At 43.5% G+C, this 22,590-nt stretch overlaps 1 protein-coding gene across 2 annotated transcripts; it reads right to left on the reverse strand.

The window, feature by feature from the left end:
• Positions 1 to 1,565: 1,565 nt before the first annotated feature.
• On the reverse strand, positions 1,566 to 14,295 carry ERRFI1 (ERBB receptor feedback inhibitor 1). 2 transcript variants are annotated; one of them, XM_086625579.1, is made up of 4 exons: positions 14,245 to 14,295; positions 7,309 to 7,507; positions 7,105 to 7,181; positions 1,566 to 4,072 (listed from the first exon to the last, which is right to left on the reverse strand). In XM_086625579.1, the coding sequence occupies exons 2-4, from the start codon at positions 7,428 to 7,430 to the stop codon at positions 2,874 to 2,876; spliced, it is 1,398 nt and encodes a 465-aa protein (XP_086481705.1). In that variant the 5' UTR covers positions 7,431 to 7,507; positions 14,245 to 14,295; the 3' UTR covers positions 1,566 to 2,873. The 2 variants fall into 2 exon arrangements, with proteins under 2 accessions (XP_086481705.1, XP_086481706.1); XM_086625580.1 differs by lacking the exon at positions 14,245 to 14,295 and adding an exon at positions 13,536 to 13,680.
• Between the last annotated feature and the right edge of the window lie 8,295 nt (positions 14,296 to 22,590).

Raw genomic sequence — 22,590 nt, forward strand, 5'->3', positions numbered from 1 at the left:
CCTCTCTGTCAAAAGGGGTTCGTTTCTCAGTGTGCATGTTAGCCATGTGGCTTTTTCCTAAATGCTTTAAGCCAAAACAACCTCACTGAAAGGAGGGGAGATGCTTACTATGAGATATCTGGATGGGGACACTTTCTTTTCCCCATCTGAGAGTGGCTTTGCTGCTAATTTGAGAGTAAATGCTATTAAGGGCAGAACTGAGACTTGAGGCCTTTAGGAATTCAAGTGCTTCCAAGTAAGGGGGAAAAGAGCAGTTTGTTCAAGCACAGGAACCTAGGCTAGAAAGGGAGGGGTTCCAAGTATCAGGAATGGAGTGGGACCCAGAGGTAAAAGCTAGAAGAGATTTGCAGGGCAGTTGCTTGGTTTTAGACTGAGTTCTACTGAAATGACAACTACCGAGTCTGTGCCAAGTCTCACAACGGACAAGGAATGAGTTGCAGCTTAGGGGTGTTGATCTGTTTGCTGCAGCAGTGATCATGTAACTGAGGAGGTATGTTATTTTGGGGTCCTAGGTTTAAAGTTGCTCACATTTAAGGGGAAGGTTACAAGTCCCTTCCAAAATTTGACTTTTTCCACCTTAGAAAAATCCAGGGAGTAGAGGGGAAGCAGAGCTTTCAGTAGGATGAATGTTACATTCAACAGCCTTGCACAGGATTAGATAACTTATGTTTTGGAGGCCAAGCTGCATGGGTTCTTAGCAGCGTTATGGCACAGCAGTAGGTTTTTAAGCACTTAGATAAATGAAGCTTAGCAATCTCCCCAGCTATAAAAGCCAAGTAATTAGGCATTACTGAAAAACTATTACTGAAAAACATCGAGTATATTTCCAAGGATGGTAACTGCTTTATTCTGAAATAAGCTCATTCACAGAAAATGTGAAGACTTCAGGCTGCCAGATCAAGACAAGTGTTAACCTGCAGACACAGCTAAAAGATCAGTGTTGGGTGATGCTTTGTATCTTCAGTAACCTTATCCATGACTTGCATACTACAGTTAAATATACTTGCTTTGTGATGAGTATTTGCAATTGCTTTCTCCCCTCAAGAAGAAAAAAAATTACCATTCTATGCTCAAGCTTTTTTCATCCTCAGAATACAAGTAGCTCCTCTTCAGTCACCCTCAGTGTACAATTTAGTTCTTTTTTTAACAAGTGAGAAACTGAAGACAAGAATGCTACTGTCCTCTCTTTTCTGTCCAATGATGCCTAACATGCTGTGGGTGACTCTAGAAATAACAAAGGTTGTTAATAATGATAGGCTGAATAACTTAATCTTACATGATGTTTTATTGCCAACACAAAATTATAGATACCATGCTACCAGGTAGTAAGGAGGAATTAAAATTGATGGTGTGCAATGTGAATTATTGAACATTTCTGCAGAAATCTTAATTTTCATTAAATGCAAGCTGAATTCAGCATTTGTTGCATATTTAACATTATTCACCTTGAACTTTCCAGCAAATGCAGACCTCAAATGCACAACTGCATACACTATTCAATAAAGCAAAAACCAAAATGTATCATAAATATTTTATAACTTTATTAAACTCAAGACATTACAATATTCAAAATACAAAGTGAATTCTTTTTTATTCAATACTGTACACGATGCAGAAATATCAGTGCATTTCTAGAGCATGTATTTTACCTTCATTTAGTTTGTACTAAAACAAATAAGTAAGCTTTAAAATAGCTCAAACATCTCATTCAGCAGTTTAAACTGTAAACAGCTTGTTTATTTCTGTTAGGAGGAACACATTCATCTTCTGCACCTCCATTAATGAGCACCCTTTCTCTTGTGCTTATCTGTAAGAGGATAAATGTAATCAAAATGAGCATCAACAACTGCTAATGCACAAATGTGGCACCTCAGTGAACTTTAGTGGATCACTGAGGCACAATGAGGAAAAATCAAACAGCAAGAAGCAGCATCTGAAGCAGCGAGAGATGGGACTGACACTGTTCATAAATGGAATCATGTTTTTTCCTCATATCTTCCTCCTCCCCCAAATACTGAATAGAAACCAAAACACAAGACCAGCTTGTGCTGTGTTTCTCTATTTAATACAGTCACAATTTCAGACTCTAGGTCAGCATGTAGTCATTACTGCCTACTTAATAGCAACCATGTAGCTGCTCAAATCCTCTGCCACTTTAAGCATGCCTTCACACATTTCTAGGATCCAGCAAGAAAGAGCAGCAGCAGAGGCTTAGCAATAGCTGGTCCAAGTCTCTCCTACGAAAAACTGCAAAATTGAGCAAAATGTGTCTATCAACTGAAAGAATCCACAAATCCTAACTCACTTTAAAAGTCTATTAGTGTCAATTTAAGTTGTAAAATAGATTCATCTTTCAAAATGCACTTCCAATATGCTTGCCAAGTCTTGAAGTGGATATCAGATCTTACAGTTACCAGGTTGGCATATCCTAGTCAAAGAGGACAGAGTCTGTTCTGAGCAGAGTTTCTGTGTGAAAGAAATTTTGGAAATGCCTGATACAAAATCTATACTGTATTAAGCTGCTCTGTTGTCAGCTTTATAAGTGAGTTGTAAGCAAAGCTAGATTTTTTTTTTGATAATGTGACTACCAAATACGTTCATCTAGGTAGCATATAACTGGCCAACTGTGACTACTATCCCTCCATATGTTTCTATGGAATCTTTGTAGGTTTTCAGCTATACATATCAAGACAAAAAACAGTCTTAAGAAACATATCGGAGATATGCAGCATAAGAGGACTTTACCATCCACTTTCCAGTTCTCATAGGATGAACTGGTCCTACTTCATTATCTGAGAACCTTAAGAACTTTGTAACGTGATAAAGTTCAGCTCCATCCTGAACAATTGAGCTTGAGACTGGGCTCTCAGAGACTACGGGGAAACCACGTAAGACAGGTGTTTTCGTTTCACGTGACCAGCTATGTCCATTCTAGGTTTTGAGTCCAGTTTTGTTGGGGCTGAAGTGGCTGTGCAGTCACCAGACCAGGACTGAACCTCTGTGTTAGAGCTACTTTCTTCTGCTTCTCTGAAGAATTTCTCATATTTGTCCAAATACGGAGGCCTTTCAGGCAGCAGATAGTAGTGCGTTGAACTGGCCTTCTTACCATTTTCAATAATTGGAAGAATGCAAGGGACTCTGTTGGAAGATCCTTCACTATTTTGTCTTTGTAGAGCTTTGCTGCTGACATACTTAGGATCAGGTGCAAAACTCTGAGTGGGGGGCATAACCCCATTGAGGTATGATGGCAGGCTTTTGGGACTTGGTGTACGGGAATTGCTGCGTGACAAAGGTTCTCTTGGAGGCACTTTTGGAGGCCTGTCTTCATCACTGTACGCACTAGAAGCAACTTCTGCTGACCACCTTCTGTAATCTGGTTTGAGAGCCCTTGGAGGTATGGGAACCCTTGGTGGAATCTCTGGTTTCTCTTCATCAGAGTTTGGAGAAGACCTGTTTAAGTTTCCAGATAGTCTTACTACTGGTTTATTAAGAGACCCAGCTGGCCCAGAATGGGACCTTCGCAAACGTCGATGCAGCTGCTGTGGAGGAGGATAAATACTGGATATGTATCCATTTAGGCTTTGTGTAGGGTTGGCATCTTCTGGTTTTGGTGCTGTTGGAGTATCGAAGTATGCATAGTTGATTTGTCCACAGCCTCTAAAGCTTCGCCGGGTTGGAGCACTGGACTTAAAAGGAGGAAGTTCATAATCTTCTAACAAAAAGTCAGTATCTGAGCTAGTCAGGAATTCTACCTCTTTGTCAACCTCATCTGGAGTAAGGTCTTCAGAAATAGGCAGAGGAGGTAGTGGCCTGGAGCTACGGTCATTGGAAGATGTAGACGGAAATTGAATTGGCCCATTTTTTATTGGCATGTGAGGAGGTGTTTCTTCAGAAACATAGCCTGTGGTTAATGACAGTTTACTAAAGCCGGGAACGAGGTGGTCTTCATATCTTGAAATTGGCTGTTCATTTTTGGGACTAACAGGAGGTGGACTGGATTTCTGAGATGGGACTCGGATGCTACTTTCAGCAAAGCTGTGGTCGTTCATGGAAGCCGAGTTGGAAGAGTGCCCTAAAAAGGTGGGAAAGTCTTAGAAACACTTTTCTAGGTAACGCTCTAGCGTGTGACTTTGCCACTGAATATTTAACTATTTAATTCCTTCTAATGCAGCAACAATAAGTAATGTCTGCCTAATAACTCCAGTAGCAAAACTTAGCTATTATAGATCTTTTCTGGTTGTCAGTTTATGTGTTGAGAGACCCGCTGATTACAGAAACACAGAATGTTAGGGATTGGAAGGGACCTCAAAGGATCATCTTGTCCAATCCCCCTGCCTGAGCAGGACCACCTAGATTAGATCACACAAGAACGCATCCAGGTGGGTTTTGAACATCTCCATAAAAGGAGACTCCACAACCTCTCTGGGCAGCCTGTTCCAGTGTTCTGTTACCCTTACTGTGAAGAAGTTCTTCCTCATGTTTAAGCAGAACCTCCTATGTTCCAGCTTATATCCATTTCCCCTTGTCCTGTCATTGGATGCCAGTGAGAAGAGCCTGGCTCCATCCTTATGACAGTCACCCTTTACATATTGATAAACATTAATGAGGTCCCCCCTCAGTCTCCTCTTCTCCAAGCTAAGAGACCCAGCTCCATCAGCCTTTCCTCATAAGGGAGATGCTCCACTCCCTTCATCTTTGTGGCCCTGCACTGGACTCTCTCCAGCAGTTCCTTGTCCTTGAACTGAGGGGCCCAGAACTGGACACAATATTCCAGATGCAGCTTCACCAGGGCAGAGTAGAGGGGGAGGAGAACCTCTCTTGGCCTACTGACCACACCCCTTCTAATACAGCCCAGGATGCCATTGGCCTTGTTGGCCACAAGGGCACATTGCTGGCTCATGGTCATCCTGCTGTCCACCAGGACCCCCAGGTCCCTTTCCTCTGTGCTGCTCCCCAACAGTTCAGTCCCCAACTTGTACCGGTACATGGGGTTGTTCTTACCCAGATGCAAGATTCTACACTTGCCCTTGCATTTCATTAAATTTCTCCCTGCCCAACTCTCCAGCCTGTCCAGGTCTCTCTGAATGGCAGCACAGCCTTCAGGTGTGTCAGTCACTCCTCCCAGTTTAGTGTCATCAGCAAACTTGCTGACCATGCACTCTATTCCCTCATCCAAGTCATTGATGAATATGTTGAACAATACAGGTCCCAGTACCGACCCTTGAGGGACTCCACTGGATACAGGCCTCCAACTGGACTCTGTCCCATTGACCACTACTCTCTGGCTTCTATCCTTCAGCCAATTCACAATCCACCTCACTATCTGATCATCCAGACCACACCTCCTCAGTTTAGCTGTGAGGATGCTGTGGGAGACTGTGTCAAATGCTTTACTGAAGTCAAGATAGACCATCCACTGCTCTACCATCATCCACCCACTGGGTGATGTCCTCATAAAAGGCTATCGGGTTTGTCAAGCATGACTTCCCCTTAGTGAAGCCATGTTGACTGCCCCTAATGACCCTCTTATCCTTGATATGCCTAGAGACAGCACCAAGGATAAGTTGTTCCATTATCTTTCTCAGGATGGAGGTGAGGCTGACCGGTCTATAGTTACCTGGGTCTTCCTTCTTGCCCTTTTTGAAGACTGGAGTGATATTTGCTTTTCTCCAGTCCTCACGTACCTCTGCCGTTCCCCACGATTTAGCAAAGATGATGATGGCAAGTGGTCTGGCAATGACATCCACCAGCTCCCTCAGCACCCGCGGGTGCATCCCATCAGGACCCATGGACTTATGGATGGCCAGGTTGCTTAACTGGTCCCTAACTAAGTCCTCATCAACCAGGGTAGACTCCTCCTCTATCCTGACTTCCTCAGGAGCCTCAGGGTTCCGGGGCTCATCAGGATAGCCTCCAGCAGTATAGACTGAGGCAAAGAAGGCATTCAGTAACTCTGCCTTCTTCTTATCCTCTGTCACCAGGGCACCCTCCTCATTCACCAGTGGGCCTACATTGCCTCTAGTGTTAGTTTTATCTGCAATGTATTTGAAGAAGCCCTTTCTGTTGTCCTTGACCTTTCTTGCAAGGTTTAATTCCAAGGAGGTCTTAGCTTTCCTAGTTGCCTCCCTACATCCTCTGACAGCAGACCTATATTCCTCCCAAGTGGCCTGCCCCTCCTTCCATGATCTGTACACTCTCTTTTTCCACTCGAGTTTGCCCAACAGTTCCCCATTTAACCATGCAGGTCTCTTGGTGCCCTTTCTTGACTTCCTACCTGTTGGGATGCACTGGTCTTGAGCTCAGAAGAAGAGGTCCTTGAAGGCTAACCAACTATCTTAGGCCCCTTTACCTTCCAGTACTCTGTCCCATGGGATTTCTCCCAGCAATTGTTTGAAAAGATCAAAGTTGTCCCTACTGAAGTCCAGGGTTCTAGTTCTGCTAGGTATTCTCTTCCTGCCACATGAGATTCTGAACTCCACCATTTCATGGTCACTACAACTAAGGCTACCCTCGACCTTCAGCGCTTCAACCAGACCCTCCTTATTAGTGAGAATGAGATCCAGCAGCGCTCCTCTCCTAGTAGGTTTGTCCACCATTTGCATCAGGAAGCTATCATCAATGCACTGAAGGAACCTCCTGGACTGTGGATGGCTGGCTGAGTAGGCCTTCCAGCAGATATCAGGATAGTTACCTTATTGTTTTAGGCCAGTGCTCCAGTTAAATGAGGTAGTTCAAGAGACCCCAAGCATAAGGAACAGAACAGAGCTACAGCTACAAAGATCCCAGGAAAGGACTACAATGGAACAAGTGCTTTTACTAAATGGCTTTTCTGTCAGAAGTGTAATGGCAACTCAGAGGCCTCTAAGTACAAGGAAAAGTTTTGTCTGTTTTAACTTGATCACATTATTTAAAATCTTAGGATTTTTTTGTTGGGCTTGGAATAGTAGTATTTTCTTGAAATGCTTGCATTCTGTCACCAGAGGGCAGCCTTATATGCAGAATGAGAAAGCATTTAGTGTCTTAGTGAAGACTTGAGGATTTTTTTTTTTCCAAGACAAATCTCTATTACGCTACCTAAATACATGTGTTAGTCTTTATACTTACCGATGGATGGTAAATGTTGCTCTGCTGATGGATTCAAATTATATGCCACTGCTATAGGGTCCACATTAAAGAAAGTACTAAAAAAAACATAAAAATAAAAAGCCTTTGCTGTAAGTAAACCATAGGGCAATACTAGTACAAGTATTCTTAACACTCATCTTGTATACTTTAAGATGCAATAGATCAAATTTTAGCCTCACTCACTTTTCAAATCCACTGTGGCTACCCCAGCAGGTTTTCAGACTCCCCATGCCTTGACTAGTGTGAAGAAATCCGGTTTTTAATGGGACTCTCATCTCCTGAGCAGCAACTCCTGCAGTTGACATTGTGCACTGCTCTCTGGTGATGTCTCACGACCCTAGAAATTCACAGTCCTTGACAGGTTTCTTGCAGTTTTCATTCCCTTCAAAAAAGAGGAGGACATAAATACCAGAAATACAAACTTGATGAGTTCATCTCTCATCTGAAATTTCAGTATTTTAAGGAATTAGAAAGCTCTGTAGAAAGGCCTTCTGTCGTAGTACTTGCCAATAGGAAAATGTTACCAAACTTGCTATTTTGTGTCTGACTGCAAAACTAAAGTACAAAACAGGCAATTTCTCTTAGAGAATTAAAACTGTATAGAAAAAAGAAAAATATATTCAGTAAAGCTATTGATATATGGCAACTGTGCATCAACAACTTCAGTTTTTGTATATAAACTGCCAGTTATTCAGGCAAAAGAAGTCTTCCAGAACATCTCTGTAACTTTCTAGTAGCCATCTATCTTTTTGCTGATGAGTTACGGTTTCCAGTGTAGCCAACATGTAACAGCCTAGTCTGTTTTTAAGTATTACCTTCAATAGCCTAACCAATGGCCTTTGCTGCAATAAACAGAATTACTGACTACTTAAATAAGAATTCAAAAACTTCATTTATATAAAGCAGTCACTATTATTAACAAACTTAAGCATTCAGATGCTTTTAAATCAGCCTCGAGTATTCTGGCTATTTCAAACAAATTGGAAATTTAGTGATTTGAAATAATCTCAGTTTAAACTGTCCTACTGTATTCAGACTTATTTTGAATGTGTGAACAATGCTGTATCTGGCCCATTTACAACAGAAAAAAAAAATGTGTTGCTAATTGCTTTATATTGAATAAGTAATCATAGTGTCAGGAACAGGCTGACTCACAGGACTTTGTTTAGGATTACCAAGGGGGTACAGTGTAAAAGTAGTCAACATTCTGAAGGCAGGAGAAATTAAGTCCAAAGCTATAAGCAAAGATGTTCTCTGAGTCTGTGCTTCATCTACACAAATATCCTAAATTCAGTAAGTACAATATGGTGTTATATGACTGTTTAAAACCAAAACAAAGCCCAAACTAACCCACTCAAAACAATTTAATTTCTATCTCTCTTGAGAATCAAGAATATGACCAGTTTCTTAGCACGAACTTCCTTCCTCCTCCCTCCAAAAGGAAAAATTCCACCTAAACGAAAGTCAACCAACAGCTGAGGGCCAGCTACATCAGTGTAGTATACATGTCAAGAATACTCCTTCACGGTGTGTAAGAAAATGGAGTTCAGAAATAAGTAATAGCTTATGCTTATGGTAAATCTGTTCAAAAACTGGCATTCTATGCAAATGTGTAATCTTCCTTTTCCTTTAAGAGAAAAGATCCGTTATACTTATTTGCAACATGAGGGATGGGCAGACTCCTAAGCAGGACTGTGAACCAGGTGTCCCAGGATTAATTTTCAATCTAACACCATTTGCCTTCTATAAACAATTGTTTGAGAAAGAACTACTCTGCTATGCTTTTCCAAATTTGAATCAGGTCCAGTATTAATCGTCCAAGCAAAGAGTATATGCAATATAGCTTCTGACTGTATGTATATTTATCATGTGTAAGACCTAATCACACTCTCTTAAAGGAGGGTGATGGTTTTCTTGATCATGACTACCAGTGTTAACAAAAGTGGGAATTTTGTTTTATTCACTACCAGATACCCAGTGTATTTTAGCCAGGCATTTGAGAAGAACTCTAGACAGGAGGTGATTAGCTTTAACAGAAGTGAATGAGGGCCAAAGCAGTGTTCTGTCTGCTGCAGCAGAGCATGAGAGTCTTAGTCCTACTCACTTCAGCCCTCCTGATTTTAGTGAAGACTATACTCTTCCTTTTCAGACAATCTCCTTAAAAGCTAGCTTAACCTTGGAAACTTTAGCATTACGCAGCCAAGTTGGACCCTTCCCAGTAATGGGAATTGCAGCGTTTCACAGTAAAATTAAACACAAACATACAGCCCCAGGAAGCAATAATGTAGTTCTGATTAGCAAATGAGTTCAAAATCTCTAACAGTCCTGTAACAGCACTTCTTCCTTCCAGTTCTGTAAGTGCGAGCAGAACCATTGCCTATGGAGGCGCAGAAGACTGGAGAAATCAATTTCTCAAAAAGACTTTAAGCAGCACAATACAAGTCTAGCACCAATCCTAAAATTACTTCCTATCATGTTAACACAATTTCCAAATAAAACATTGGTCACATCAGCTCACACTGTATTGAGCAGTGATTTTTTTTTTCATGCCTCATAGAGCCTGTCCTATTAGCAATGAATCTGCAAAAGAAAGGAAGGAGAATGAATTGGTGAACTTAAGGCTAACACCTGTGAAGGAGTTTGCACTTCCATTTAAGTATTTTTTGAAGTCAAACTCAAGCCACAAGTTGAAAAATCACTGATATAGAACACTGATTAGTCAGCAAATGATAGTGCTCTGCCTCAGCGCACATACAAGATCCAACAAGACCATGAACGAGACATTGATTATGATAGAAAAAATGAGACAGGAAGGGGGGAGGTGGCACTGCTGTAGTTCAGAAGCACATGTAATGTGCTTGCTATGATAACATACAACCCTTACAGGGCTTGTTAAGAAGCCCAACCTCCATCAGATCCCATGCCAAAACCACTGCTAGTAATTACTGTGTCAGCTTTCTGAATGCTGTCTAAATCTCAGCTCTCAAGACTGATAGTTGCACAATCGTCTCTGTGAAATCCCTCTGGAATGCTAAGCTCAACTTCTGAAATGGACTTAAATATTCACATACTCTAGAAGAAGGTAATTTTCACTTGTTTCAATTAACTCTTTATTTTTTAAAAATAAAGCACAGATGAATTTTGCAACCATAAAACTTGCTTGCTTTTAACAATAACCTCTTTGTGAATTCACAGAAGGTGACTTGCCTTGACATTTCAGTGGGGAGTTGTGAATGGACAGTTACGAAACTGTCCTCCGTGCCTTAAGCTAAGAGTAACAAGAGAGGTAAGGCATGTGCTCTTTCACTCAATCACCTAGTTACCTTTTCAGTGGAGTCTAGAGAGTTGGTGCTTGTATTTTAAAACATGCATTAGCTTGTTTGAAGGAGTATCTTAAAGAGAGAGCCATGAGGACATGTAATTGAGGAGTACAAACTGTGTTCTATATTGCTAAAGAGGAGGGACACTATGCAGTAATGAAGCATTCTGGATCTCACCCTTGTTTGCCGCCCATTTGTACAGAATGGGTTTCCAGTACTCTGCTTGTCTGGCCCAGTTCTGCATAGATTATGGCATTTAGAAAGACTGAAGCACTTTGAGCACTTTTGAAAATGTTACCGTTTCAGCGTTATTCAAAAGAAACTGAGTTAGTTCAAACTAAAACTACAGCGTGTAATCACTACAGGGCAGATAAAAGTCAAAGCAATTCAAAGATTTGTCAGTGCATTAGGGAGCTATGGATACCATCCACTGTAAGGCAAGGTAACTGTGCAAAGGAGATACTTTGTAGTCATTCATGCCTGCTCACATTAACAAAGACAAATTATTCTAAATATCAGAGATGAGATTGACCTCTTTTTTTTTTTTAACAAGGTCACATATACCTTCAGACTTGAACTGATGAGTGATGAATAATAGGATGGATATGTGTTAACCTGACAATTGTCAAATGCATCCATAAACAGTAGGGTATCTACACAGTGAGGAATGTATATCGGAATATGTCAGAAAATTTTTGTGAGACGAAGTTGAGTTACATAAAGCATCTCAAATGTACAGTTTTCATACTGATACATATTACTAAATACTTGTGTTATAGCAACAGTAATCCTCTATTTAGACTCTAAGAAGCCTTTGCATATATTTTAGCTCAACACCTATTATTGATCACACAGAGAATCTTGTTACTCTGTCCCCTGCTCTCCCAGCCCTAATGGAACCAAACATCTAAGGTGAGTCAGGTTCATAATAAAGAAAACCTTTCTGGTATGCGCAGTAGACCAAAGCATGCTCTAGAATGTATCAAATACAGCAATTTGCTGTACATATTTTTTTGAATGCCCACACAAATTTGGGGCAGATTTTGATTTTGGGCAGATTTTGGGCTTGCTCTTGACAAGCAGCTTATATACTACTTGTAAGAAATGGGAACAGGAAGGGGGGGAAATAAGACGTACTTACCACTTTTGGGAGGGGAAGAAATGTGGCTACCTTAAATCCACAACCTATTTTTGCTCACCTGGCCACCACATATCTTTAACAAATCTCAGGAGCAATTCACAGGAGGAGGGGCACATTTTTGCACTACAAGTCATCTGCTCCAGCTAGCTGTTCCTTATTTGACAATGTGATGTAATTTCCTTTTTTCCTTTGACTTTCCATTTAACGTAAGTACCTGAGATAGAGCCACCCCTTTTAGTATTTAAGTATTTCAGGCTTCTAATTAGACTTTAAAAAGCCTAAGAGCCATTAGTATACTTTCTGGAACTCCATATACTTATAAAAAAAAAAATAAAAATCCTGGTTCTCTAGTGGTCATTATCATCCCTTAAGTGCTTTTGTCTTTGCAACTAGATGAATGCTTAGTAACTGACACCTAGCAGAAACAGCCTCACGAGAAAGTTGGTTTAAATCTATTAATTTAATAAACAGTTAGACCTTATTTATTATGCACCGAAGCTCTACTGTGTAGTTCAGTAATCCTTCGAGTCAGAAGCCAAATCATGCTCAGATACAGGCCTCAGAAAATTTTTCCATTTATAGGAATTATATTCTTTACAGTTATTATATAAATGAGGCATATTCTTAGCTTTGAGAGATTTTTCTACACATTCTGCCAACCAGAAATAGACCATTCTGTGGTAGAAAATTTAAGACTATAATTCACTTAGTGAAGATGGATAAAAATGCTACTTGAATCATAGAAGGTTGCAGATAAAATTAATTCTACAGATATACCCCAGATGATGATGATGGGCATAAATTTAAAGAGACAAATCAACTGAACAGCAGACAAACAATGTATTTAGATTATAATAGTCAGCTATTTTGAAATATATTCAAAGAACTGCAGTTCATCAAGGAGTTTAAGTTCAGTTAAAATTTGGACTACCATTTCACAGTCCTACACAGCAACTGGGAGGAACCTGTAAATTGGCAGTAGAAAACTAATAATTAAATAGCAAGACAATTGCTTTGCCTCTGCTTGTCAGATTTCAGATGCATGCTTAAGGTATGGTACTTCACCCTCCTGAAAATTTTAATGTGAATGTAGCCAGCTTACATTCAGGAAATAAAAATTCCTTTATAGCTGACTCAGAGTCATAACCATAGTGTTAGACATGCTGTGATAAATTTTAATTCTGTTTTCCACTACAGAGAAGTGGAACTGTTTTCCTCTGAAATAATTCCTGTACTGTAGAGGATGGCAGACAAAGAGCTTCACCAAGAACATATTCCCCCTTAAAAGATAGGTTTCTATTTAAAAAACAAACAAACAAGACAAAAAAAAACCTGTCCCATGTAGGTAAATTGCTAAGAAAAGAAAACTGGGTTTGTGCATAAAGTAACATGGGTAAGTTGAGCAGTTTGGTTTCCTCTTTAAGTTTTACTAGCTTGTAAATACAATTCACAAATGTGTTTCTGATGCAGGGGTATCGTTCACCTGTCATGCCAGTATGGCAAAGATTCAAGTATCCCCAAACTGACCAGAGAGACCTTGCCTCAGAGCTTTTCCCATCCCGTTTATCAATATATAATTAAATAGTTATCTTTAGATCAAGCATAACAAGTTTTTTGCTGATTGCTTCAGCAATGCCGCACAGGGTCCTTAGCCTGTGCACTAGTGACAGGGGCCCACCGCAGTCTCAGCGTCACTCCGGGCTGCTCGCTTTGCGCAACAGTGCGCGTCCGCAGCAGGCACACATGCTCGGGAGATGCGCTGTAAATACTTGAAGGGTACCGTCGCGTCTCCAGATTTAAACACCACAGACAGGCTATTTTAGAAAATCGAGGGTAAGTGTGTACTGGCGTACTAAGCCACGAAGAAATGTTTATTCTAAATTAAGCCATCCTAAACTAGAGTGCAAAGCACAGAGCCTGAGCCCACAATGCGGTCTCCTTTTACTCACAGGAGCGAGAGGAGCAGCTCGGAGGCGAGTGAGAGGACAGCGATACTGTTTCGGGTCAGGAAGAAAACGCATGGCATACCACGTTGATTTCCAAGAACGTGGCTACGGGCACCGCTGACCCCGGGCGAGTCGCACCCAGAGGGGCTTGTGCCGCGTGAGCGCTTCCGATCCCCGTGAAGGCGCGCTCCCCGCCGCAGACCCCGCTGTGGCCAGCAGAGCGGGTACCGCCCCCGAGACGCCTCCTCGCCAGACCCCGCAGGTGAGCGGTGCAGGGGCGGCTCTAGGTCCCCGCTGCCTGCACAAGGGCAGAAAACGCGCTCCCGCTCGTCCCCGGCGCGCCTCCCGGGCCGCGGCCCGCCGCCTCCCCCCGTGCCCGCTGGCGTGGGCCGCGCTGCGACCGCGGCTCCGTGCCAGGGGCCCGGCCAGCCCTGGCGCCGCGGCCCGGCCGAACCCGGGCAACCCGCAGGTGCCGCCGGTGGTCGCCCGCTCCGCCAGCTCCGGCCCCCGCTCCTCTCTCCGGCGGCGGGGCCCGGCGCGGCAGGTACGGGGCGGCCCCGGGCCGCGGCCGAGCCCCGCCGGGCGCCTCAGGTGCGCGGAGGGCGGGAGCACCCTCGGCAGGCCGCGGCAGCGGGGGGCGCCCCGCCGCCATAGCAACGAGCGGCGCGAGCGCGGGGCGGCGGGAGGTGCCGCCGCGGGGGCCATCACTCACCCCGAAAACGCCGCGCAGCTTCGCATGTCCCCGCCGGCGCGACACGCATGCGCCGAGCCGCGGCAGCGCCAGATCACTGCTGTGCCACGCGCCGACGGCCGCTCTTATACTGGGGGGCGGAGCCGCGAGAGAGCCACGCCCCGTCCGCCCGCGCCCGTCCTCACGTTGCGCTCTCGTCGGGAAACGCCTTAAAGGGGCGATGGCCGCGCAGGGGCTGGTAAAGGTGCTGCAGTGGTTTCCAGGCGGGTGGGTGCTGCTGGGATGGTGCGGACCTCCCCACTGACGGGCGTGCAGGGGGGACTGTAGCGGGCCCCGGCAGCGCTGTGTGGTCTTCCGGGTCCGTCCACGAGAACGGCCGCCGGTGCACCCCCCGGGCAGCCCTGGCAGCGCGGCGCCGTTCCTGCCTCGGCGTCCCCCCACCTCGCCCGGGCCTGTAGGGCCGACTGCCTCGGGCTGAGCGAGCGGCGCATTCGCCGAGCGAGCTCTCTGGGCGAGGGTGACTGGGGCGCGGGGCCGGCCGGGGAGCTGCCGCCGTAGCTTGGCCCGGCGGCTCGAGCGAACCGCGCAGAGGCGGCGCGGCGCCGCGGGAGCTCGCGCTCTTGCTGGTGGCGCGGGGAGCAGCGGGTGCTGCCCGATGCCGCGGCGGAGGTGCTGGCGCCGAGCTTTCCCCGCGGCAGCTGGCTTCACCGAGCAGACACCCGGTTCGCCCGCGCTCGGCGTCCTTTCCTGCCCCGGCCGTCTGCTTGGCTTTCCCTGGCCAGCGCACTAATCCTTCAGGGGAGCTGCCCGTCGCCATCCCCTTCAGTGTTCTTCCTTGCGCCACCGGGTCCCCGTTTCCCAGGGAATGGCTGCGGTTCCTCGCTCCGCTGTCCCTTGGCCTCTCTGGGTCCCGTTCCCAGCACTGCCAGGGCCGGTCGCTCCGCTCTGCTGCCGCGCAGGGCCCGCCCGCCGTTCTCCCGCTCTGCGAGGAAACCTGCGCGCCTCGCTGCACCGGCCGGGCTGGGGGCGGGAGGCCCCTTCCCTGTGCTCAGGAGCCGCCCCGCTGCCACCAGGGGGCGCTCGCTCTCCCGCCCTGAGCCGGCCGCCCGCCCCGGGGGCGCCGGGGTCCCGCGCCAACTGTCCGTTTCGGCGGGTGAGGAACGTGGGGGCTTTGGCTCTGCGCTCTTCTCTCTCTTGACGCGTGCTGCAGCTTCTTCTGCGGTAACAGCTGCTTCTCCCGAGCAGTGAGGTGGAGGTAGTCCTTGCGTCGTGCGTTTGGCATCCCAGTGTTTTGCAGTCACCGGGAACACTTGTCCTTCACCGTTCTAGAAATTGCTACTATGAATGCCTGTTTTCCTGAACTTTGTGTTGAAATGAGGCCGTCTTCATGTGTAATGATGTATTGGGCACCTTGAGTAATCATACGTGGGTTATCATAGATTTGACAGTGTGTTTTGTGTCTAGGCTTAGCATTTGTGATGGTAAAATGCAGTGTTTAGAGCAGTGGGATTCTCAGTGGAAGATTCTGTGTAAAGACTTTTGTGAGCATTTGCAGGTAATTCTGTTTATTACAGCACAAACAACGTGAGCCTGTTTTTTAATCAGTTTTACTGTACAGTGCCATCATTTTGTTGGACAAAGAAATGTCAATGTGGGACTCTCAGACTCCCAGCACTGATAGTTGCTGACAACAGGATTAACAAAACGTGTCTGCTATACTCTTTGAGCTGGAAAATATTGCTAAGATGGAAGAATGCTTGATTTCATTGCATGATGTACGTCTGCAGTTGATGACTTCTCCTTTTACTTTTAGGGTTTCTGCTGACCTCTGGTGGAAGTCCCTCATCTACCCTTGTTCTTAGGGACAGTAAGCTCTCCTACTGCAGAGTTGTATCATAAGAACTGCTGTAATGCTGTACAAATGAAGGTGATGTGGAAGGAAAGGAAGGGATATAAACTAGGAGAGATTTTTGTTTTTTTTTCCTTGGGTGTGAGAAGTGATGAAGAGGTCCTCTAAAGTTGGCTGGACACGTTATGCAGATGAGAGAAAGTGAAAAAAACATAAGGGGGTGGTAGAAGCTGTCAAAAGAAAGGAGGAAAGTGAGGTTTTGTGGTTTTGATGAATTAGGGCACACTGTTAACAGTGAGACTGCACTACATTGTGTTCTGGACACATGCTTAGAGGGGGCAGCAACTAGTGATGATGGCTTGTGCACAACTGTACGTACTCAAAGACTTCTTCCATATGCTTTTCTGTACTTCTCTTGCTTTGGACTTGAAGACTGTGACTAATTGTTTCTGTGGATGAACTGCACATGCAACACGAGTAATCTTAAGTTGAAATTGTCCTGGTTGCATGTATGTGTTGAGGAGAAAGTAATCTTGTTGTTGTTTGGTTGGTTGGTTTTTTCAATATTCTGGTATGTTGATGTGCATACTCACTGATGGTGTAAATAGCCCTAAATGTTTTTATGAACGGATACAAAGAACAAACTTTTTTAAAAAATGTATTTCAGAGTGTTGACATGACTTCAGTAGGACAAACTCCTGCAGTGCCCCCATAGTGGAACATAAGGAGTAGTAGATGTTTAGATTTTTAACTTGTTTGTGCCTGAAAATCTTTGGTCCAGGAAAAGGTCATTTCTGGCTTTCTCTGTGGCCTCTGCACTTTCATCCGCAGGCCTAGTTTTACTCTGTTACATAATTTAGGAATTAGTTCATGTGCATGTAATAGTATGGCATTTTTGTCTCTTTCTGTGAAATGACTTTGCCTATGGCCTTTGTTTGCTAAAAGCCCAGTGTCTTAAATTTCTGATTATTCTACTGAATAAAAATGTTTAGTAATGGTGTCACTTATAATAGTTTCTGTGCTGGCTTGTGCACAGAGGAAATTGAATTCTCTACTAACAGAGAACATTTCTCTCCCTTCTTTGCAATATGAAATTATTTCAGGAGTCTTGAACCATCTCACAGTTCTGTAGGCATGTGTAAACCACTCTTTGCAATTTGCTAATTGCCCTAAAGACTAACTCCTAAGTAATCTTGGACATCCTGGTTGGCTAATACTAGTTAATAATAAGTCTGCTAAAAAAAACAGCTCAGGCAGTATTACAAAAAGCTTTAAACCTCTTTTGTACCCTGTTTTGGAGATGCATAGCAGACTTGCCTATATTTAATAAATGAAATGTCTGAAATCTGTGAAAAAAAGTTGATCATGGACTTTCATTCATGATATTCCCTTTCATTCAAGGATTCCCTATGCAGAGGGAATCCCTGTGATACTGGATGTCCTTTGATCAGAGTTGTCCTATTTCTAGCTTGCTTTGCGGCATATGCCTTTTCAATTATCTCAGTTCCCTTGACGTTTTCGGTTTTCAAAACTTAAAATTTTCAGTTGCTATTTCTGTTTCATTTGAGAGGAGAGAAGCATAAATGTAAGCAGCAGCTTGAGAAGCAAAAGGCATCTTTTTAGGAAGCTAAAATGATGAAAGTAGAATTTCATACTGAAAGACTAACATGGGAAGTAATAGATATATATTTTTAATATAAAACATCAGATATAGCTCTCGTATGGTCATTCTGTAGATTGTTGTGCTTTTTGCGGTAAGCCAACTTCTATAAACAATAACTTTGTTTTACAGTAGCTGCTGCTGTATTATTGCTTAATCCTACTTACTCGTGGCAGCTGCTCTTGAGCAGGAATCTTGTTTTTTTTTTTCCATGTTTTCTGGTAAGCGTGCCTCCGGTCTGGTTACCTGAAAGGGAATGAGTAGCTTAGACACTCTTCTTTTCTGTGTTGTTAATGACTAGAAAAGGTAATTGTGGTAAGTCATCAGAGAGGAAGAGCTTTTCTGAAGAGAGGTAAACAAAGTGTGAGTTGGATGCTGTGGTGCTAGTTTTTGCATGACTAGCTATGTGAATGAGGGCAGTGTAGATACACTTCTACAACACCTCCAGAGGTGCTTCTGCAGAGCCGAGACCATCTTTCACTAGTTATTTCAGAAGTAGCCTTTATGAACCCTTTAGTAAGGGATTGCTTGGGAAAAGCAATTCTAGCAAAAAGCAATGCAAAAGGTTGTCTGTGAATAAGTCTTCCCGTCATGAGAAGTGCTGAATTCTATCGTTATTCAGTCCATTAAAATTCAACACATTGGCCTTAGCTTGGATACTGACTTCCAGAATGAATCGAGTTGTTGTGTCCCTCTTATCTCTTTCTTTAAAATCACAGGCTTTGTCTCAAGCAGAATCAAGATGTGCACAGTAGAAGTTAAACTGTGTGTGATTGTTACATAGTTTCATTTCATAGGTCTTATTCAGGTCCTTATCTTCTGTCCTGGTTTGTGGTAGTCTGATAGAGGGGATCTACATATGAATATTGAGGTTAAGGAGTCTGCGTGGTACTCTCTTAATCTAGTGGTGCCTGAATTATGACAAAGTAAACAAAGTACCCAGATAGTAAGTTTCTTAGGTACCTAAGTTTTGCACATCTATCACCCTGAAGTGAGGGAAATCAAGGGAAAAAACAATGCATATGGGATGCATTGGAATTGCTGTAGTTTCACTGACCTGATAGCAAGTCAGAGACTGTGGTGCCGTGAGCAGAGAAATCCTATTGCCCAAACCGCAAGCTCTTAAGCTTTATATTACTTCTATTCTTGCTGTACGGGGGATGTTGTACAGTGTACTGCAGTACTTACTGTGGGACAGAGGATGATGTGTAGGTGTGCAAGGAAGGGGCAGAGACAATGAGTTTGAGTGTAAGGTGTATCCATCGATTAGCAGTGCCGATTCTTGTCTTGCAAGGGTAACAATATACTACTGTGCAGACCTGATGCTGAAATTCAGCCTTGTACAGGGGGCATTACTCAGGCTTTGTGCGACTTCACCCCGTATAAGACTTTAAAGCAATTGGATAATGCTAAATTGCCTCTTAAGTCATCTGTATAAACTGACAAAGATAGCAAATCTTTTATGCTTCAGGCATATGGAAGTGGTTCGTGATGCAAACATACTATCTAAAGTGGAAGTAAAGCATGGGTTTGTGAGCTCTCATCTGTGTACCTTGATTCATCTTTCTCTGAATGCTGCAAATGCCAGAAGCTTTACTTGGCTTCAAAAACTACGCACAGAGAGCCTGATGAAAGAAAAATCCATTAAGTCTTGTAGGGAAGGTGCCTTGTATCTGACTGCTGGAAATTGGGAGAGGATATTGCCCACTGCCCTAAACATCTCTTATTTCCTTTTTTCCCCATTCTAGGCCAATATTGGGTTAGGTGGACCTTGGGACTTGAGGCAGTATGGCTGCTGTTAGGATACATCTGTATTTTGCTCTTCCTTTCATGTTTCAGTCAGACTCTTCCATTGTTTTCTGCCTACATAACTGGGTACGTAATGATTTAATTCTGCTTACAAGATTCAGCTCAAGTTCTGGTCTCTGTAGATATGTCCTGAATCCTTCCAGGAAACAGCTGTGCTGTTCTTTGAGCTTGGAGGCAGCAAAGAAGAGAACAGGATTAGAAGAGCACTACAAAACTTTTTCAGCGTAAGGATTAATGGTTGCTGTGAATGAGGAACATGTACTTACTTCACTGGTCAGATCTGTATGAATGCAGTTACACCAGGCAGGTATAAGGCAGAGTGAGTGTGTTGCATTTCCAGTTTAGCCAGAAGACCCACAGAAGGGAGGAAACTCATGGGTCAGTAAAGGAGGGCTAAATTAGAGGTTAGCATATTCAAGTGTCTAGACAGCAAATACAGACATACTGCAACAGTCAGTCTGTCAGGGAGCAGAGAATCTAGATTAAAAAGCCATTTCAAAGGCATGTTGCCTGGATGGGGTAATCATGTGCTCAGACTTTTTCAGTACATAAGCATAAGCTGAGTGAGGGAAGAGATCAAAAAAGGACGCAAAGATTGACACAGATTCTGTAGCAGTTTAGACTCCAATGGAACTTGATAAATTAAAAATAGCTGATTGTTCACACTTGCATTTCCCAGAAATGGCCACAGCCACATCTGTCTTTTACCATCCATTCTGTAATATTTGAATACCTTGCAGAAATGTTAGGGCCATCCTGCTGCTGTAAGGACATTGTTACACAGTCCTCCCAGGCTGAGTTCATTCTTGCTCTCAGGCGTATAAACAGGTCGTCAGGAAGCCGAGCTCTAGTCTGAGTAAAATACCCGGAGCTTACTTAGAGCTGTTAGATTGGATGCTTTTAGGGCAGCGTTGAGAGAAGTTCCACTGCAGGATGCTGGGCAGATCAGCAGAAACAGAGGAGCTGACTCAAATCCCAGTCTAACTGCCCTGTTGTATTCCATTTCCTTCCTTATGGAGCCAGAGGGCTTGCTGTTAGCTGACTGGCTCAGCTGTGTTTTTATGCCCTTTAGGCACAGTGTTTCACAGAAGTGTAGTGTTATGCATAATGACAGTTTGGCAGAAGCTCCGGGAATCTACCCACATGCAATGTTAGGGTCTGCAGCACTGCTGGAGTTCCCTTTTCATCCTTCCCAAGAACATGTCGTATTCCGTTACCTTTGTCTGTTACACTATTTCTTTTTCAGTGTGCTTTTTCTGCCATGGTCATCTCACTACATAGATAGATGTTGTCTTTGTGGCGAAGCTAAATGACTCAAGAACAATAGGATGCACTCACACGATATTTTGCAAGTAGAGGTGTCTGTGATGGCCGTTCTTCCAAACAACTAGAAGCTGTGTGAATAGTGGCATAGTGCTCAGCTTGAGCTGTTGTACCCTACCTCGTATTTTTGCTTTGATAAATAGCCAAAATGAGGCTGCATATGAAAACTGCAAATCACTCTATGTGTGTGTGTAGTGTTTCTTATCCCTGCCAGGGAAGGATATCTGTCTCTTTGTCCCAGGAGATCTCAACTGGTTTGCCCACTGCAAGGAGCATATCTGATGCAGAGGCCTCTGAACTGGTCCTTGCACAAGGTGAAATTAATTTTGTACTCTACTAAAGACACCAAGGACATAAATTAGATCAGGCAGGCTATCTGTGCAAGGAGCCAGTCTCGGGTGATCTGGTACACTGCAGCACATGCTGCTGAAGCCATACGTCCACTGAGTCGCACTCCAGTTACACCATGTTGCATTGCCCAGCGTGAGATGCGTGGATTGCTGTGGCCAGGCCCTTGTTTGTCAGACCGAAGAGGAGCTCTTGAAAGATAACTATTGTCAGCACCTATCGGTGTTGTGTGTTTTGTATTGGCAAGCCTAGAAGTTATCAGTCTTTTACAGTCATAATTGGGCAGTGGGCTTCACTGAGACTGGAAAGAATGGTAGCAGTCAGCTCTTTGCTTTCTTTGTCCTTTTTACCTATTAAAGGCAATGCTCTAGTCTATTATTTTAATAAAATTGTTTATTTGTAGAGTTTCATCAATAGGTGTGGCTTATTATCTCTACAAAATAAATAGTAAGCAAAACTGATAGCCTAGAAGTATAGCATGCCATTAAAAACATAATCCAGGGAAGCCTGGGATGCCTTACATATCAAGAGGATATTCGTGACATCTCTGAAAGCAGGGAAAGGAGATTTCACAGATTTAATAACATCTAAAGGTGGAATAGTGTGTGGCTGTGGTGAGCCAGGGAGGTAAGAGCAGACTGTGTAGCAAGGACAGAGTGGGTAAAGCTCTCAGCTGGTTCTCATTCTGAACCAGTAATTTCCAGTTGAAGAGCTATATATATAGAAATGGTATTTGGAAACAGTTCTAAGCATATCATTGTAGAAATTAATAGTTCAGTAACTTGATTCCCAAATAGTATAAAGTTAATTTTATTCATATTTGAGATTCTGCCTATATTGGGCATGTGGAAAAGGACGCAACAGTCTGCCAAGCATTTATATTTTGAGATGTGTGCTTGTATTTGCACTACTGATCCCTCGCTACAGACATCCCCGACAAAGCAAGACTGCTGCTGAACTTGCTTCTGTTTTTTTGTCATGTCAAAATCTGACATGTGTTTTTAATATGTATTTATGAACGACATCTTTAATTCCAGAACCTAATTCTTACTTACCTGAGTGTGTCTTTGTGCCTGCTAATAAAACACTAATTTTCTTAGAAGCCGAGCACTACAGGACCTAGTGATTTCGCTGGAAAAAAGCTTAATCAGCATCTCTGAATTTCAGCTCTTACTTGTGCCTACACATGGAATTAAATAGCTGATATTTAAAATATTTATTTAGAAGTATTTTTAAATGTTGGTGTATCTAGTCCCCTGTCCCTAGTTAAGGTTATATATATGTGATCTAAATAAATAACCTTTGTGAGGTTTAGAGAAGAAAAAAAAACTAAGGTCATTCCTTTAAGATCAGGTTGCCTCAAAACATTTCACATGGT

The sequence above is a fragment of the Tauraco erythrolophus genome, chromosome 23 (assembly GCF_009769465.1).
Source record: "Tauraco erythrolophus isolate bTauEry1 chromosome 23, bTauEry1.pri, whole genome shotgun sequence".
NCBI lineage: Eukaryota > Metazoa > Chordata > Aves > Musophagiformes > Musophagidae > Tauraco > Tauraco erythrolophus.

What these genes read in the sequence shown, in the direction of transcription:
- ERRFI1 (XM_086625579.1), bottom strand. Translation starts at nt 7,430, where the DNA reads ATGTCAACTGCAGGAGTTGCTGCTCAGGAGATGAGAGTCCCATTAAAA. An exon ending in AGCCACAGTGGATTTGAAAA is followed by an intron (nt 7,182 to 7,308) that starts GTGAGTGAGGCT and finishes TGTTTTTTTTAG; the next exon opens with TACTTTCTTTAATGTGGACC. An exon ending in GCAACATTTACCATCCATCG is followed by an intron (nt 4,073 to 7,104) that starts GTAAGTATAAAG and finishes CCACCTTTTTAG; the next exon opens with GGCACTCTTCCAACTCGGCT.